This window comes from Myotis nattereri (genome assembly GCF_964212035.1).
Source record: "Myotis nattereri genome assembly, chromosome: 13".
Classification (NCBI taxonomy): Eukaryota; Metazoa; Chordata; class Mammalia; order Chiroptera; family Vespertilionidae; genus Myotis; species Myotis nattereri.
Window position 1 is genome coordinate 38,894,889 of NC_138088.1, and position 19,294 is coordinate 38,914,182.

Consider the following 19,294-nt stretch of genomic DNA (forward strand, 5'->3'; position numbering starts at 1 on the left):
CTAATTTATTGTGAACAGGATTTAAGCTAGCAAATATATGTAAATTACGCCCAGAATACTTTTCACTAAATTTTTAAACAAATATATAAAGTTAAAAATTTAAGAATTCATTTTATAAAGTCCTAAGTAATTTCATCTCCCCATTTGTAAGACCCACCTCATTCATTGACTGCCTATGGTAATCACGGTAGTATATTGGTAATAGTAAAAGAAAGGCTGTTTTAAAAGAACTGAAAATCGAGTTTGATAAGATATTAACAGATTAACTGCATGGGTAAGATTATGGGCGATTTTAAAATATTTTTTGTGTAATGTGTTACTTTGGTTATTTTTATCCATAAGTGTCTTATTGTCATTGGTTTTGTAATAGAGAATAAATTTATTTTGAAAGAAACTCTAGAGCAGTGGTTCTCAACCTTCCTAATGCCGAGACCCTTTAATACGGTTCCTCATGTGGTGGTGGCCCCCAACCATAATTATTTTTGTTGATACTTCATAACTGTAATTTTGCTACTGTTATGAATCGTAATGTAAATATCTGATATGCAGGATGTATTTTCATTGTTACAAATTGAACATAATTAAAGCATACTGATTAATCACAAAAACAATATGTAATTATATATGTGTTTTCTGATAGTCTTAGGCGGCCCCTGTGAAAGGGTCGTTCGACCCCCAAAGGGGTCACAACCCACAGGTTGAGAACCGCTGCTCTAGAGAGATCTAGGAAATGCAAAAGCCAATATTTAATGGTGCCTGATTTATAAGGTCAAGCTTTAACCCTTAAATTAAAATTAATTAAATTATGCTACCTAGGTCCATCTCACACACTCACTCACTCTTTGTCTTAGGCGTGGAATTGATGATTCGTTTCAATAGGTGAAGTCAACTCTCAATTGTTTCACTTCAGCCCCCCTAATGCTTTACTCTGAATTCAGATTACACTGGCGTGGCAAATTATGAATAGCATTTGACCTGTTCCTATTGACTAAATAGTTTTATTGAAACACAATTATGTTCATTATTAACATACTGTACATGAATGCTCTTATGTAAAAAGGCATAATTGAGTATTTGTGGTAAAAACCATATGATACTCAAATATTTAAATATTTATGTTTTGCCTTTCACAGAAAAAGTGTGTGGGCCACTGAACTATAGTATTTGTTGCCTTTATGTTTTCTGTCTTGTGCTGTTCTTTTAAAATATTAAACATTTATCATTGTGAATCCACTATTGTAGATGCTTAGAAATCACTCAACAAATGGTATGCAAAAGTAATATGCAGTAATTTAAAAAGCAGTAAAGTAGAACTTTGAAATCAGAAGTTGTAGAGAGGTGAACGATAAAGTAAAAGAAAACTAAAAAGGGGGAAACTGGGGAACACAATGCTGCAGGAGGATAGAGAAAAGGCTTGAAAGAAATCAATAGATTTAACACGTTCCAATATTTTAACAACACAGTTTTACGATTCTGAAATGTTCTGTTCCCTCACCAATGGCATTATTTTGTAATTCCAATGTTCTTTCAATTAAAACTGGTATATAAATTTTTTTATTTGATTTTTTAAACACTAAATTCCAACTAGAATTAAATACTCACTTTCTAACTTTAATTGCCAGTATTTTTAAAGGGACCCTCAACTTAGTAAATGACAGTAACTACATGTCCAGTGTCTGAAATTTCAATATTTTGGTATCCATGCTTTCATATTACCAGATTGCCTGTTGAGCCCAAGAATCATATTTTTTCAGCTATTCTAGTTTTTGGTTTGGAAAATAAAATCTTTTTAGTAAATTATTTAATATTTTTTTAAAATTTTCATTAGTTACATGAAATATATTAAATCTAAAGAACATTTGTTTAGCCAGTATTGTTACACCTTATGCAAAAAGTCCATGTATGACAATAATTATGGAAGCTTTTCCTTTGGATAGGCTCACAAGTCCTGGGATAGAGAGTCCGTGGACATTCGGTACCGTAGACTTCAACATTTGCTTGAAAAAAGCAATATCTACTCTAAATTTTTATTGACTAAAATGGAACAACAACAATTAGAGGTATGTATATGTGATTGATGATGACTTTTGACCAAAGTATAGTTTTGTGTAACTGTCAGCACAATCAAGATGAAAAAACATTTCTGTCATTTTTAAAAGTTCTCTTGTTGAGTAATCCCTATTCCTCAGTGACAGCCATCACTGATTCTGTTTTCTGTCACTATATATTAATATTCTTTCTTCTAGAATTTCATATAAATGGAGTCGTATGGTAAATATTTGTGTCTTGCTTCTTTAGCTCAGCATATTTTTGAGATCCACTTATGTTTACTCAGTAGGTCATTCTTTTCATTCCCGAGAAACATTCTATTATATGAATATACCACCATTTATTCTCTATTCACCTGTTAACTGACTTGTCCTGTCTAGTGATTTTTTTGGATGTTGGAAATTGTGAATTTTGTTGTTGACTTTCTTAATTGCTTTATTGAGATATAACTGACATGGACAAAATTGCACATTCTTAAAATGAATAATTTTCTAAGTTTTGACTTACATATGTGTACACCCATGAGGCCACAAGTAAGATAATTAACATAATCATCAACTGCAAAAAATTATTCCTGCCTGTCCCCCTTTGAGGTATAATTGACATATTAGTTTCCGGTGTACAGCATAATGACATACTATTTATATATTGCAAAATGAACACCACAATAAGTTTAGTTAATATCTATCACCATACATAGTTAACAAAATGTTCTTCCTTTTCATTTAATCCTCACCCGAGGATATGTTCATCGAGCAGTTACACACCCCGAAGTTCATCGACCTTCCATACACACCCCAACTGGGGATTAACCCACAACCTGGGTATGTGCACTGATCAGGAATTGAACTCGCGACCTTTTAGTGTATAAGACAGTGCTCCAACCAACTGAGCCATGCTGGCCAGGGCCAAAATTTTCTTTCTTACGAGAACTTTTGAGATTTACTCTTCTAGTAACTTACACATATACAGTACAATATTAAGTGTATTCTATTTTATAACTAGAAATTTATACCTTTTGACCTTATTCACCCATTTCTTCCTCCCCCTCAACTACCAATCTGTTCTTTATATCAATGTGGTTTTTGTTTTTTAAGATTCCACACATAAGTGAGATCATATGGATTTATCTTTCTCTGTCTGACTTGTTTCACTTAGCATACTGCCGTCAAGGTCCATCTATGGTTGTCACGAATGGCAAGGTTTTATACTTTTTCATGGTTGAATTCCTTCCCCTTTTTAATTCTCTTCCATACCTCATTTCCTATCTTCATCCCCTCACTTCATCACCAGAGAGGCATTGATCTGCTTTCTGTATTTAGATTAATTTGCAATTTCTGTTGGTGATAATGGTCTTTCAGCTTTTGTGTGTCTGAAAAAGTCTTCAATTTGATTTCACTTTTGAACGATATTTTTACTGGGTAAAGAATTTTTTTCTTTGGGACTTCCTTCCCCATACAGTTCTTTAAGGTTATCACTTGACACCTCTACCCTCACACTCCTGATCTGCTTTACCTGGTTCTATTCTTCTTACTACATTTGCTAAGGGGTTTTTTTTTGTTTTTTTTTCTTTTCCTTGCTTGTAGCCCCCTTTTAAACCTTTATATGGTAAAATGAAACATAGAAAAACAAACCTTGAAGCCTTTTTACTTGGTTGACAGGAATATAAACTATTCCTAATCAGTAGCAGTGTAGAGGTTGTTGCAGCTGCTTCTTTCTATTGGCTTTTCCTGGCCTTGGTATTCTTAACACTCTTATTAATCAGTGCCCAGCAAATACTTGACTGCTAATCTTCAGAGCTTTCTTTGTATGTAACTCTTCTCTCCATTACTTTACCCTGGGTGTGCTAGCACTCTGTCTCAACTCAGATTGCTGAGCTGTGTTTGGGTTCTCCATCTATTATTTACTCTTGGAAATTGCCTTCAGGCAGTAAACTGTCATCAGAAAACACACCTCATTTATTTCCTGTTGGTCATTGTCCACTGTCCTTTGCTGTATGTTGTTTGAAAACCATCTATACTAATTATATTAATAAAAGGGTAATATGCAAATTGGCCACGATGCCCTCAGTCACGACCAGATATGCTAATTAGTCACGACCAGTATGCAAATTGACCATCACTCCAACACACAAGATGGCCGCCCCCGTGTGGCCACAAGATGGCCTGCAGGGGAGGGCAGTTGGGGGCGCGTGGGTGTGCAGGGGAGGGCAGTTAGAGGTGACCAGGCAGTCAGAGGAGGGCAGTTTGGGGGGATCAGGCCAGCAGGGGAGGGCAGTTGGGGCGATCAGGCCGGCAGGGGAACAATTAGACGTCGATCAGGCTGGCAGGGGAGTGCTTAGGGGGTGATCAGGTGGGCAGGCAGAAGTGATTGGGGGCAATCAGGCAGGCAGGCAGGCGAGCAGTTGGGAGCCAGCAGTCCTGGATTGTAAAAGGGATGTCCGACTGCCCGAGGGGTCCCAGATTGGAGAGGGTGCAGGCTGGGCTGAGGGATAGCCCCACCCCCACCCCCCCACTCAGGGTATGAATTCCGTGCACCGGGCCTCTAGTTGTTTAATATTACTATACTAGAGGCCCGATTCACAAAATTCATGCAAAAGTAGGCCTTACTTCCCCTGGCTGCTGGCACCAGCTTCCCTCTGGCCCCCCAGGACCTGGGCTTCCCTCCGACAGGACATCTGGTCTAATTAGCATATTATGCTTTTATTATTATAGATTTTATCTGGATTTTTGTTGTTTAAGGCAGGAGGGCAAATCTTTTCCCTGTTTCATGAAGTCTTCAAGTGCAAGTTCTTTTTTTTTTTTAATTTTTTATTGATTAAGTTATTACATATGTGTCCTTATCCCCACATTACCCCCCACCTCCCCCCACTCATGCCCTCACCCCCCTGTTGTCTGTGTCCATTAGTTAGGCCTATATGCTTGCATATAAGTCCTTTGGTTGATCACTCCCCCTTACCCCCACCCTCCCCTACCTTCCCTTTGAGGTTTGACGGTCTGATCGATGCTTCTCTGTCTCTGGATCTGTTTTTGTTCATCAGTTTATGTTGTTCATTGTATTCCATAAATGAGTGAGATCATGTGATATTTATCTTTCTCTGACTGGCTTATTTCACTTAGCATAATGCTCTCCAGTTCCATCCATGCTGTTGCAAATGGTAAGAACTCCTTTTTTACTGCAGCATAGTATTCCATTGTATAGATGTACCACAAGTTTTTTAATCCACTCATCTACTGATGGGCACTTAGGCTGTTTCCAACTTTTAGCTATGGTGAATTGTGCTGCTTTGAACATAGGGGTGCATATATCCTTTCTAATTGGTGTTTCTAGTTTCTTGGGATATAGTCCTAGAAGTGGGATCACGGGGTCAAATGGGAGTTCCATTTTTAGTTTTTTGAGGAAACTCCATACTGTTCTCCACAGTGGCTGCACCAGTCTGCATTCCCACCAGCAGTGCACGAGGGTTCCTTCTTCTCCACATCCTCTCCAGCACTTGTCGTTTGTTGATTTGTTGATGATAGCCATTCTGACAGGTGTGAGATGGTACCGCATTGTAATTTTGATTTGCATCTCTCGGATGATTAGTGATTCTAAACAAAATTTTTTATCTTTAAAAATTCTTTATTCTTAACATGTTATTTGAGTTTTGTTTTTTTTTTACTTTGCATTTCTGTTTGTGACACTAAGAAAAATTATTTTATAGGAACTGAAGAAGAAAGAGAAATTAGAGAGGAAAAAGGAATCATCCAAAGTTACTACGGTAATATATAGTAATCTAGATTATATTGCATATGTTACCTTAAATCAGTGGTTCTCAACCTTCCTAATGCCGCAACCCTTTAATACAGTTCCTCATGTTGTGGTGACCCCCAACCATAAAATTATTTTCATTGCTACTTCATAACTAATTTTGCTACTGTTATGAATCGTAATGTAAATACCTGATATGCAGGATGTATTTAGGCGGCCCCTGTGAAAGGGTCGTTCCACCCCCAAAGGGGTCGTGACCCTCAGATTGAGAACCGCTGCCTTAAATATTGAAGAAAATCTTTTGTATTCTTTCAACTTTATTGATCATATATTTACTTTGATAATTTGTCTTTGTTTTAAACTTCATAGAAACATGTAAAACTGTTTCAGTATTTTATATATGTAAGGAGAGCTCTAAAAAGCATTACCTCTTCAGTTTTTTATTCTGTGGACTATATTTCATATATGCAAAATTTTACTTTCTTATGAGGAAAATCTGCAAGTGTTTTATACTGCAAGGCATTTTATAAGTGGCCAATACTTTTGGAGCCAGTAATGATCACTTTCTTTTTCATGTCTTCAACCTCATCATGTCAACTTATAGCCATAACAGGACATAATCAAAATTTTTAGCTTATGTATAGCTGTGACAGTGGACCAGATAGTCTTATAATATTTCAGATGATAAAATACTCATTTTAGGGTAGCATGAATTTTATTTTTTTATTTTTTTATATATATTTTTATTGATTTCAGAGAGGAAGGAAGAGAGAGAGAGAGAGAGAGAGAGAGAGAGAGAGAGAGAAACATCAGTGATGAGAGAGAATCATTGATTGGCTGCATCCTGCACACCCCCTATTGGGGATCGAGCCCACAACCTGGGCATGTGCCCTTGACTGGAATCGAACCTGGGACCCTTCAGCCTGCAGGCCAGTGCTCTATCTACCGAGCCAAACTGGCAAGGGCTATATTTTTATTTATTTATTTATTAATTTATTATATATTTTATTGATTTTTTTTTACAGAGAGGAAGATAGAGAGATAGAGAGTTAGAAACATTGATGAGAGAGAAACATCGATCAGCTGCCTCCTGCACATCTCCCACTGGGGATGTGCCCGCAACCCAGGTACATGCCCTTGACCGTAATCGAACCTGGGACCTTTCAGTCCGCAGGCCGACGCTCTATCCACTGAGCCAAACCGGTTTCGGCATATTTTTATTTTTAATATATCTTTTTATTGATTTCAGAGAGGAAAGGAGAAGAGAGTGAGAACATCAATGATAAGAGAGAATCATTAATTGGCTGCCTCCTGCACACCCGCTACTATGGATTGAGCCCACAACCTGGGCACGTGCCCTCACAGGGAATCGAACCTTGACCTCCTGGTTCCTAAGTAGACGCTCAGCCACATCCATCCATCTAGCCTGAATTTTAGATGTGATCTTTTTGAAGATTATGTTTCAACGTGAGGCTGTTTAATGCCATAATGATGCGAAATTATAAAAACAGCTGTGCTAATGAAAAGAGGAATAATGAGGGTGACATTTAGTGAGTACTTTTATGTGTTAGTAATTCTCAAAACAGCTTTTAGGAAGAGATACTGTTATCGTCCCTGTTTTACTTATTTGAGAGAGAGAGACACACATTGATCATTGCCTTCTGCATGGCCCCTACAGGGAATCCAGCCTACAACCAGGGCATGTGCCCTGACCAAGAATCTAACCTGCACCCTTTTGGTGCATGGGACATTGCTCAACCAACTGAACCATACTAGCCAGGGCTCCATTTTACATTTAAAGAAACTGATGCAAGGAGATTAACTATAGTCCATCCTCATTTTCAGATTATGTATTTGAAAATTAGCGTACTAACGTTTATTTGTAACCCCAAAATCAACACTTGTGTTTTTATGGACATTCATAAGTATGCATGTGCAGAATTGCCAAAAATTTGAATCTCCCAACACACGTTCCCTGCTAAGGTCAAACAAAGTGGTGATCTGCCTTATTTAAGCCATCACACTATAAAAAGGTGTTCTTTTCGTGGTCTATTTAATGCTGTGATTTTTGTTGATTTTGCTGTTTAAAATGGCCCGTAGCCACATTGTGCCAAAGTGCTTTTTGGTGTTTCTAATGTGAGAAGGTTGTGTTGTGCACAATGGAGAAAATTCCTAGATTAATAAAGTTTCCTTCAATAGTTACAGTGCTTTTGGCCCCGAGTTCAATGTTATTCAACATATATGTTAAGATAAAATAGCAACACACAATAAAACAAGGTTATATATTTCATCAGTTGATAAAGATATGACTAGAAAATGCAGGAACCTAAATGTGTATCTCTCCTAGAGGCAGTGGTTTAGTGTTCACCAATTTATTATTTGCGGTGACTTTATAGAACCTAACTAGTGAATGAGAATTCACTGTAACTTGCTGAAGATCACAAATCTGATACATAATAATGCCAGGATCAGTTTCAAGCCCAACACTTAGTTCCTATTCCAAACTGCTTTTATTAGGAAATATCACAATGCCAATAGGTAGAATAGGAGATAATTTTACTAGCGTAACCATTTAATCTCTACCCTTCAGCCTGTTGATTTAATTCACTTTTTTTCTAGCTAAGTTTTTATTACCAGGGTTTTGTGTGTGTCCCTTGTCCCCCCATCTCCACTTTGTTCTAAAGTTACAAACTATTAAATTCTGTCTATTCCATCTCACCAGTCCCTTTTGGTATTTTCATTTTTAATCCTCTTTTTCTATCATTTAATTGAGCTTATTGGTCATTTTCATTTCTCATACATGTTTACCTGTTCTTAATTTTTTCCAACTCTGTTTCAAACTGTGTTTAAACATCTCTTCCTCTCCCTTATCTTCTCTTAGTATTTTAGTCAGTATTCTTTCTACTTTTCATTGTATTTAACTTTTAATTTCACTGAAAATGAGTACTACTTTTATACAATACCAGTTGAATATCTTTAGCATAAGCATAGAAGATGTGCGTGGTAATTTCAAAATAAAAATGTCTTTTATGGTTAATTTTGAAATTTTTCTTGTAAAATAAAAAAATGAGGAAAGTAGAGGGTTCTGGTTACAAATAAGTTATAGCAGGAAAGTACAGAAAAAGGTTATGAGTTGGTAAGTATAAAAGTAAAGAGTTGTGGATGTGGTTCAACTACAAGGAACATTTACTTAATCATTTCATTTTAATATATAATACCATAGCAGTCCTTAAAAAAATAATGTTCTAAATCCTTGTTCTGTAGGGTAAAGGTTCCATTGCTGCAAGTGAAGAGAATCCAGGTAAATTTCCTTATTCTGGTTTTGAGAATATGTGTTTATATTTTTGCATCAATTGCTATCAAAAATAAAATGAAATTTTTTTATAGTTGTGAGAAAGAAAAGAGGAAGAGAAGATGAATCATACAATATTTCAGAGGTCATGTCAAAAGAGGTAAAAATAAAGGGGGAAGGGCACATTAGATTCAATGTTCAGTAAAAACTTTTTGTGGGTTTTAAACTATATTAAAGCTGAATGAATTGTGGTTACCTACTTGGCTTTTGAGCCTGTTAAGTGTTTGAGGGAAGAAGATGGTATCATATTCTTGTTTGTTAAAGGAGCATGAGCTTGGCCTAATCAGAAATTATTATAATATATTGAAACCTCAAAACCTTAAGAATTTTGTTCTTGTTCCTTCTTGAAGACCGTTAGGGGGAACTAAGATCACATACTCATTTCTAAAACCAGATCCTTTTTATACCTTCTCACTTGTGAACTCATAATAGGAATTAATAAAAGAGCATCTTCATTTATGACAAACCTTAAATGTTCCTTAAGCATATTTTAATGCATCACATTCTTACATTAAAAAATTTTAACTTTATTAGCTACACACTTTTTCTTTTATCTGAAATTTAAAAATTCAAGTTCTTCACATGTTCATAAAGTGTAAAATTTTAAATTTCACATAATTCTTGTCTACAGATATTCTTCCTTACCCTGCCCCCATTTAAAAAATAATAGTACCCACTTAGTTGATTATGGAACACACTCAACCTGCAGTTGAAAAATGCTATTACTGAGGTTTATTGACCTTTAGCCAATCACACTGTTCTAAATTTAATTCATCAAATGTTTGTAATATATCTGAGGTCAATCACTAAAGAAAGATAATGATTGTCTTTGCCTAAGTCTCCAGGTGACACTAGGTATTGATTGTCTCCACACCCTTAGCGTAGGAACTTCAAAATCAGAACTCTTTTATTCTGTATTTTCAATTTATTTGTCTTTGGCACTTGCGCAGAATTGCAAATTCAGATGTCTATGCACAGAGGCCTAAAGTGTGCCAGAGTTGAGATTATAATACTTTTGGGAGTCAATTCTTAAGTAACAGTAGTAGCCTCAAATTAATGGGTAACTACTCAACCCTGAATTTGGCTGTTGTAGCCCGAAAGCAGGCATAGATACACTGTAAACAAATGAGCCTGACTTTGTTCTAATTAAATTTATAAAAACAGGTTGCCAGCTGGAGTTGGTGCACAGGGTGTAGTTTGTCAGCCTCTATACTAGAGGACTGTTGACCATGTGTGAATTTGGACTTCGTCTATTCAAACTTTAAAAAATGGAAAATTCAGGAGTAAATATCCTAATTTATGTGTTGTTACCTAATTAAGAATTTTATAAGACACTAAAAGCTTAATTTTGCCCGAGGTCTTTCAATTTCAGTCCTATTTTAATTACCATGAGGGCCTTAACCCCATTTCCTGGCATAAAATCAGAACAGTAAATGTTGATTAAATATATGAATGAACCATATACATTTTTCTTATTTTGTTTTCTCAATTTTCTAGGAAATTTTGTCTGTGGCTAAAAAAAATAAAAAGGAGAATGAGGTAAGAGATTTAAAATAGGTATTAAATTTAGGAATTATATTTGCTTCCCTGATTATTATCCTTTTAATCATCAGTATACTTTTTTCGCACCATTTCTATTTCTTAGCATTTCAGAAAAGTGTCCATTCACTTTTCTTGTTGCATGCCCAGTGGTGGCATCATTTATAAGACTTTTCCTATGAATTGACTTAATCCTCATTTTCACATTCTTAAAGTAGAGTTGTGGCGGTCCCAAACCAGTAAAATCCATCATTGGTCATAGTTGGTGTTGAGTGTCACAGATACCTTTACATTCTTGAGTGTGATATAGTGAATTTTAAAACTTTACCTACTTTGCCCTTTTCCTGCAATGAAAGTAATTACTTATTTTGAAATAAATGTTTCTGTGTTCCTTGAAAGGAAATTGTTTTTTCTTCTTTTATAGTCATTATCAATTATATTATGTGGGTGAAGGAAATTATTAAGGAAATAGTTAAATTGGGTAGTACTTAGACTTTTGGAAAGGAGGTACAATTGTAAAAGTCATTTCAAAAGTGTCTTCCCCCCACCCAATAGCTTTGCATTTGGGGGAAAGGAAGTAACTCTCTAGGGTTTTATTCAACATAAGGTTTTATTTCTACATACCTAATGCTTATAGCACTGGGTAAATTTTAATTAACAGTTACATTTTTTTTTATAAGTAGAGGGTACCAGCATTGTGTATCAACCTTCTAATTAAAACTTTTTTCTTTATAGGATGAAAGCTCCTCTTCTAATCTCTGTGTAGAAGATCTTCAGAAAAACAAAGACTCAAATAGTATAATTAAAGATAGATTGTCGCAAACAGTTAGGCAGAATACAAAACTCTTCTTTGACCCAGTTCGGAAATATAATGGACAGCCAGTACCCTTTCAGCAACCAAAACATTTTACAGGCGGTGTGATGCGTTGGTACCAAGTAGAAGGCATGGAATGGCTCAGGGTAATGAATTCTCAATCTTTTTTTTTTTTTTTTTTAATATATTTCTTTATTGATTTCAAAGAGGAAGGGAGAAGGGGAAAGATAGAAACATCAGTGATGAGAGAGAATCATTGATTGGCTGCCTCCTGCACACCCCACACTGGGGATGGAGCCCGCAACCCACGCATGTGCCCTTGGCCGGAATCGAACCTGGGACCCCTCAGTCCTCAGGCTGATGCTCTATCCACTGAGCCAAGCCGGCTAGGGCATGAATTCTCAATCTTAATACAAGATAGCAATTCATTTCCATATAATAACCAATTAACGTAATGTAACATCATTTGAGTTGTTCCATGATTCACTATTATATGTAAAACATTTGTGTATAAATATTTGTTTTCCGATTTATTCACCCAGAGTAAACGTTTTCTTTCATATTGATGTTTCTCTCTCCCTTTCTCTCTCCAAAAAAAAATATATTTAAAAGTGAACATTATCTGCCCTCCTGGGAGTGCCTCAGTGGTTGAGCATCAACCTATGATCCATCCAGGAAGGCATAGTTTGATTTCCAGTCAGGGCACATGCCAGGGTCGCAGGCTCAATCCTGGTGGGGACAAGCAATATTTCTATATCTCTCTTCCTCTTCCTCTTTGAAATCAATTTAAAAAAAATTTTTAAGTGAAAATTATCTTATTCAAGGCTACCAACACATTTATGACTTTGATTACCCTTCTTCCCACAAGTATAACTTATAGTATTAACTAGAGGCCTGGTGCACAAAAATTTGTGCACTTGGGGGAGGGGGTCCCTCAGCCTGTCCTGTGCCCTCTCGCAGTCTGGGACCCCTCGGGGGATGTCCACCTACTGGCTTAGGCCCACTCCCCAGGAGGGGGATCGGGCCTAAGCTGGCAGTCAGACATCCCCCTGGCAGCCCCAGAGCCCTCAGGGAATGTCCACTTGCCAACAGGGAGCAGGCCTAAGCTGCAGTCGACATCCTTAGCTCTGCTGAGGAGGCAGGAGAGGCTCCTGCCACCACCCCTATGCTGGCAGCCATCAGCCTGGCTTGTGGCTGAGCAGAGCTCCCGCTGTGGGAGCGCACTGACCTGGTGTCAGTGTGTGTCATAGTGACCAGTCATTCCCAGTTCTGCTGTTAGGGTCAATTTGTATATTACCCTTTTATTATATAGGATATGTCAGTCTCATAATTATCTTTGGGTAAAAAAATTGCTAATTCAGTAGGTGATTGTATCAGAATTTAAATGCAGTGTATATTATTTTGTCCAGATGCTTTGGGAAAATGGAATTAATGGCATTTTAGCAGATGAAATGGGATTGGGAAAGACAGTTCAGTGCATTGCTACAGTCGCCTTGATGATTGAGAGAGGAGTACCTGGACCTTTTCTTGTCTGTGGCCCATTATCTACACTTCCTAACTGGATAGCTGAATTCCAAAGATTTACACCAGAAGTAAGACATGTTTCCTTTTGTATCATTTCAAATGTTTGTTTTGTCTGAATTAAATTATAGATCTCTTACTATAATTATATTGGTTTCTGTGTAAATACTACATGTTATTTGCCTTTCAATCTCATCAATACCTAGTTTAAGTTCATAAAGATGAATAGGTACTAGTAATATTGGACTTGTTGCCCAAAAGAATCTATGGATGATTTTCGGTGTATTGGATAATTTGATTCACCTGAAATAGACCAAGGTAGATTTTATTTTTTAATTCTATTTATTCTTATGGTTGTTTACCTTCCATATATATTTGTTGTTGTCACATTTCTGCCTCATAAGAAACATATTTTAGAAGTATCTTTGTAATCTGCATTGGTTTACATTTGATTGACTCTTACAACTTTTTTTTTTTAATATATTTTATTGATTTTTTACAGAGAGGAAGGGAGAGGGATAGAGACTTAGAAACATCGATGAGAGAGAAACATCGATCAGCTGCCTCCTGCAAACTCCCTTCTTGGGATGTACCCGCAACCAAGGTACATGCCCTTGACCGGAATTGAACCTGGGAACCTTGAGTCCGCAGGCTGACGCTCTATCCGCTGAGCCAAACTGGTTAGGGCTCTTACAACTTTTTAATTCTCCCACAGTAGTCTACTAATTTATTAGAATTGATTGACTATAAGTATTTCTCTCTAAAATGATGAATGTTGTTATAGTTTCATTATTTTTATATAAAATCTTTTAGATTCCTACTATGTTATATCATGGGACCCAGCAGGAACGTCGAAAATTGGTAAAGAAGATTCACCAACGGAAAGGAACTCTGCAGATTCATCCTGTGGTGATCACTTCATTTGAAATAGCCATGAGAGACCGCAGTGCATTACAGGTGTGAATAAACTCCATTGGATTCTTTGTAATTCATAAATCACATTTTTATAATACTCATCATCCAGTAGTGTTTAAAAAATTTTTTCTGATGGAAGTAATAGATTCTATTATGCACAGCCCCTTAGAAGCTGAAGGGGCTGTTTGTTTTAACAGAAACATCAGATAAAGATTGGTTGTAATCTCTAAAAAAGAAAATTAAAGTCTATGGCACTTTATACCATAACGCCATTTTAAATGAGTTAGCATCCACCAGATATGGACCTAATCTGTAAAAATATTACAGATATGTCTTGGACATGTGCTTTAAATAGGTAGAACTTACTTAAATTTAATCAAATAAGAATAGACTGTGGCCCAAGCCTAGGGTGCTCACTTGTTTAGAGCATCTTTCCAGTAAGTCAAGGTTGCAAGTTCTATCCTGATAGAGCACATACTAGTAGAAGAATTAATGAATGAATGCATAAATAAGTAGAATAGCAAATTGATGTTTCTCTTCAAAAATTTTTTTAAAAAATAGGCTATTATTAAGACAACTTCTTTTAGACTTATGGATCTATAGCATAAGATTTCCATATCTGGTTTTTTAAATTTTTTTAAATATATTTTATTGATTTTTTACAGAGAGGAAGGGAGAGAGATAGTTAGAAACATTGATGAGAGAGAAACATCGATCAGCTGCCTCCTGCACATCTCCCACTGGGGATGTGCCCGTAACCCAGGTACATGCCCTTGACCCGAATCAAACCCGGGACCTTTCAGTCCACAGGCCGACGCTCTATCCACTGAGCCAAACTGGCCTCGGCATATATCTGTTTTTCTTAGTGTTGAAGCTACTTATTTATTAGTGTCAAAGTTATAACAACTGGAAAATTGACCTTCCCTTGTCTAATCACCATGAAAACCTTTCTAATTTATTTTTTAAACTCCTCATCATTTCCATTGCATTAGGTTTTCTTCCCCTTTTTTTTTACCTATTTATAAAGGATATTTTATATTCTGTTTGGCTTTATAAAGTAGATGGCTTATAGTGAGAACTTTTTCATGTTCTCTGGTTTGCCAAATTACCAGAAAAAGAAGTCCTAAGTTATTTTTATTAAAGTCATAATAATATTTAAAATTTTTTTTAATCTTTTCATTCTATGAATGTATACAGTAAAATACTAAAGATGCCTCATTTTACACTCTTCACCTAATTTGCCAATCCTTTTATCCGAGGATATCCTTGCCAGTTTGGTTTTTATACTTCCAAGAAATATTGCCTATTTCTTTATTTTACAAAATAAAATGGATGAACTTTAAGTTGACCTCGTCAAGGTAAAAGAAAAACACAGGTATTAAAAATTACAAGTTGCCGAAACCGGTTTGGCTCAGTGGATAGAGCGTCGGCCTGCGGACTGAAGGGTCCTAGGTTCGATTCCGGTCGGGGGCATGTGCCTGGGTTGCGGGCACATCCCCAGTAGGAGGTGTGCAGGAGGCGGCTGATCGATGTTTCTCTCTCATCGATGTTTCTAACTCTCTATCTCTCTCCCTTCCTCTCTGTAAAAAATCAATAAAATATATTAAAAAAAAAAATTACAAGTTAAAACAATTTTCATGACAACGTAGTAAAACTGAATGGATGGCTTTCCACGAAGATACAAATGAAAGGGGAAATCTCAGTAAACCAATAACTATGTAAAAACTTACACCAGCAGTTGATAAAGAGTGTCAATCTTTTTTTTTTTTTAATTTATTGATTTTTTACAGAGACGAAGGGAGAGGGATAGAGAGTCAGAAACATCGATGAGAGAGAAGCATCGATCAGCTGCCTCTTGGACACCCCCCACTGGGGATGTGCCTGCAACCAAGGTACATGCTCTTGACTGGAATCGAACCTCGGACCCTTCAGTCCCCAGGCCAACGCTCTATCCAGTGAGCCAAACCGGTCAGGGCAAGAGTCTCAATCTTAAAAACAAAAAGTCTAATGCTATTTAATTTTTCAGAGAAACGCTTTCAGTTCTTAGTTATCTAGTAGTAGAGGCCCGGTGCACAAAAATTAGTGCACTCTGGGGAGGGGGGTGGTCCCTCAGCCTGGCCTGCGCCCATTTGTAGTCCAGGACCCCTTGGGGGATATCCACCTATCGACTTAGGCCCACTCCCCGGGGGACCAGGCCTAAGCTTGCAGTCAGACATCCTTCTGACAGCCAGGGAGCCTTCGGGGGATGTCCAACTAAAGGCTTAGGCCCCCAAGGGATCGGGTCTAAACTTGTAGTTGGACATTCTTAGTGCTGCCACGGAGGTGGGAGAGGCTCCTGCCACCACCTCTGCACTGGCCAGCCATGAGCCAGCTTCTGGCTGAGTGGCACTCCCCATATGGAAGTGCACTGACCACCAGGGGGGCAGCTCCTGCATTGAGCATCTGCCCCCTGGTGGCCAGTGTGCATCATAGCAACCAGTCATTCTGCCGTTCAGTCAATTTGCATATTAGCATTTATTATTATTACTAGAGGCCCTGTGCACAAAAATTTGTGCACTCGGGGAGGGGGGTTCCCTCAGCCCGGCTTGTGCCCTCTCGCAGTCTGGGATCCCTCAGAGGATGACCACCTGCTGGCTTAGGCCCGCTCCCCGGGGGATTGGGCCAAAAATGGCCATCAGACATCCCTCTGGCAGCCCGGCAGCCCTCGGGGGATGCCCACTTGCCAGCAAGTAGCAGACCTAAGCTGCAGTCAGACATCCTTAACGCTGCTGAGGAGGCAGGAGAGGCTCCTACCACCACTGCTGTACTGGCAGCCATCAGCCTGGCTTTTGGCTGAACAAAGCTCCTCCCATGTGGGAGCACCCTGACCACCAGAGGGCAGCTCCTGCATTGAGCGTCTGCCCCCTGGTGGTCAGTGTGTGTCATAGTGACCAGTCATTCCCAGTCTTTCTGCTGTTAGGGTCAGTTTGCATATTACCCTTTTACTATATAGGATAGAGGCCTGGTGCACAGGTGGGGTCTGGCTGGTTTGCCCTGAAGGGTGTCCTGGATCAGGGTTGGCTGCTTGGGTACCTGGCCAGCCTGGATGAGGGGCTGATGACTGTTTGCAGCTGGTCACACCCCCTTCAGGGTGGGGGTCCCCACTGGGGTGCCTGACCCGTCTGGGTGAGTGGCTAAGGGCCGTTTTCAGGCTGGCGGGCAACTGAAGCTCCCAACCTCTCCTCTTTTTCTTTCTTTCTTTTTTTTATTCTGGGATTTATTTACCTTCTATGGCTGTCACTGGAGCTGAGAGTCGGCTTTAGCTCTGAGGCCGGCTCCAGCTTGACACCTCAGCTGCTGAAAGCAGGTATCTGGGGTTTGTTTGGCTTCTATAATTGAAACACTGTTGTAGCTCCAGCTCTGAGGCCTCGGCTGCTGAAAGCAGGTATCTGGGGTTTGTTTAGCTTCTATAATTGCAACATTGTTTCTTAGAGTGCAGCTCACTGCCTGGCCACGGCAGGCAGGGAATCTTGGCTTCCTCCATCACTGGAGCAAGCAAGCCTCCTGTTCGCTTCAGCTGCCTGGCTGCCGGCTGCCATCTTGGTTGGCAGTTAATTTGCATATTTCCCTGATTAGCCAATGGGAAGTGTGTTGGAGGTACAGTTAATTACCCCATTTGCTTTTTTTTTTTTTTTTTTTTGCTTAAAGTATTACAAAGGGTATTACATATGTGTCCATTTTATCCCCCCGCCCTAGACAGTCCCCTAGCCTCCCCTATCCCCCAATGTCTTATGTCCACTGGTTATGCTTATATGCATGCATACAAGTCCTTTAGTTGATCTCTTACCCCCCTACCTCCTGCCCCCCAACCCTCCCCGGCCATCCCGCTGCAGTTTGACAATCTGTTTGAGGCAGCTCTGCCTCTGTATCTATTATTGTTCAAAAGTTTATAATGGTCTCTATTATCCATGAATGAGTGAGATCATGTATTTTTCCTTCATTGACTGGCTTATTTCACTTAGCATAATGCTCTCCAGTTCCATCCATGACGTTGCAAATGGTAAGAGTTCCTTCCTTTTTAGAGCAGCATAGTATTCCATCCTGTAGATGTACCACAGTTTTCTATTCCATTCATCTACTGATGGGCACTTAGGCTGTTTCCAGATCTTAGCTATGGTGAATTGTGCTGCTATGAACATATGGGTGCATATATCCTTTCTGATTGGTGTTTCTGGTTTCTTGGGATATATTCCTAGAAGTGGGATCACAGGGTCAAATGGGAGTTCCATTTTCAGTTTTTTAAGGAAACTCCATAATGTCTTCCATAGTGGCTGCACCAGTCTGCATTCCCACTAGCAGTGCACAAGTGTTCCTTTTTCTCCACATCCTCTCCAGCACTTGTCGTTTGTTGATTTGTTGATGATAGCCAGTCTGACAGGTGTGAGATGGTACCTCATTGTTGTTTTGATTTGCATTTCTCGGATGATTAGTGACTTTGAGCATGTTTTCATATGTCTCTTGGCTTTCTGAATGTCCTCTTTTGAAAGGAGTCTATTTAGGTCCTTTGCCCATTTTTTGATTGGATTGTTTATCTTCCTTTTGTTGAGTTGTATGAGTTCCCGATAAATTTTGGAGATTAGGCCCTTATCAGATATGACATTGGCAAATATGTTTTCCCACACAGTGGGTTTTCTCGTTGTTTTGTTGATGGTTTCTTTTGCTGTGCAGAAGCTTTTTATTTTGATGTAGTCCCATTTGTTCATTTTCTCTTTAGTTTCCAGTGCCCTAGGAGCTGTATCAGTGAAGAAATTGCTTTGGTATATGTCTGAGATTTTGTTGCCTTTGAATTCTTCTAGAATTTTTATGGTTTCCTGTCGTACATTTAAGTCCTTTATCCATTTTGAGTTTATTTTTGTGTATGGTGTAAGTTGGTGGTCTAGTTTCATTTTCTTGCATATATCTGTCCAATTTTCCCAACACCATTTATTGAAGAGACTATCTTGGCTCCATTGTATGTTCTTGCCTCCTTTGTCAAATATTGAGCATATTAGTTCGGGCCGATTTCTGGGCTCTCTATTCTATTCCATTGATCTATATGCCTATTCTTGTGCCAGTACCAGGCAGTTTTGAGAACAGTGGCTTTGTAATACAACTTGATATGTGGTATTGAGATCCCACCTACTTTGGTCTTTTTCAGGATTGCTGTAGCTATTTGGGGTCTTTTTTTATTCCAGATGAATTTTTGGAGAGTTCGTTCTAGATCTCTGAAGTATGCCGTTGGTATTTTAATGGGAAGTGTGTTGAATTTATAGATTGCTTTGGGTAGTATGGACATTTTAATGATGTTTATTCTACCAATCCATGAACACGGTATG

The 19,294-nt window shown here is 38.3% G+C and overlaps 1 protein-coding gene across 1 annotated transcript in view; it reads left to right on the forward strand.

Moving 5' to 3' along the window:
- HELLS (helicase, lymphoid specific) overlaps window positions 1–19,294 on the forward strand; it is a 49,225-nt gene that overhangs the window by 3,838 nt on the left and 26,093 nt on the right. Inside the window, exons 2-9 of the mRNA XM_081104353.1 lie at window positions 1,938–2,060; window positions 5,753–5,809; window positions 9,064–9,100; window positions 9,187–9,251; window positions 10,649–10,690; window positions 11,426–11,650; window positions 12,914–13,096; window positions 13,839–13,982. Of these exons, the coding sequence (XP_080960479.1) occupies window positions 1,938–2,060; window positions 5,753–5,809; window positions 9,064–9,100; window positions 9,187–9,251; window positions 10,649–10,690; window positions 11,426–11,650; window positions 12,914–13,096; window positions 13,839–13,982 (876 nt within the window). The remainder of the gene's footprint in view (window positions 1–1,937; window positions 2,061–5,752; window positions 5,810–9,063; window positions 9,101–9,186; window positions 9,252–10,648; window positions 10,691–11,425; window positions 11,651–12,913; window positions 13,097–13,838; window positions 13,983–19,294) is intronic.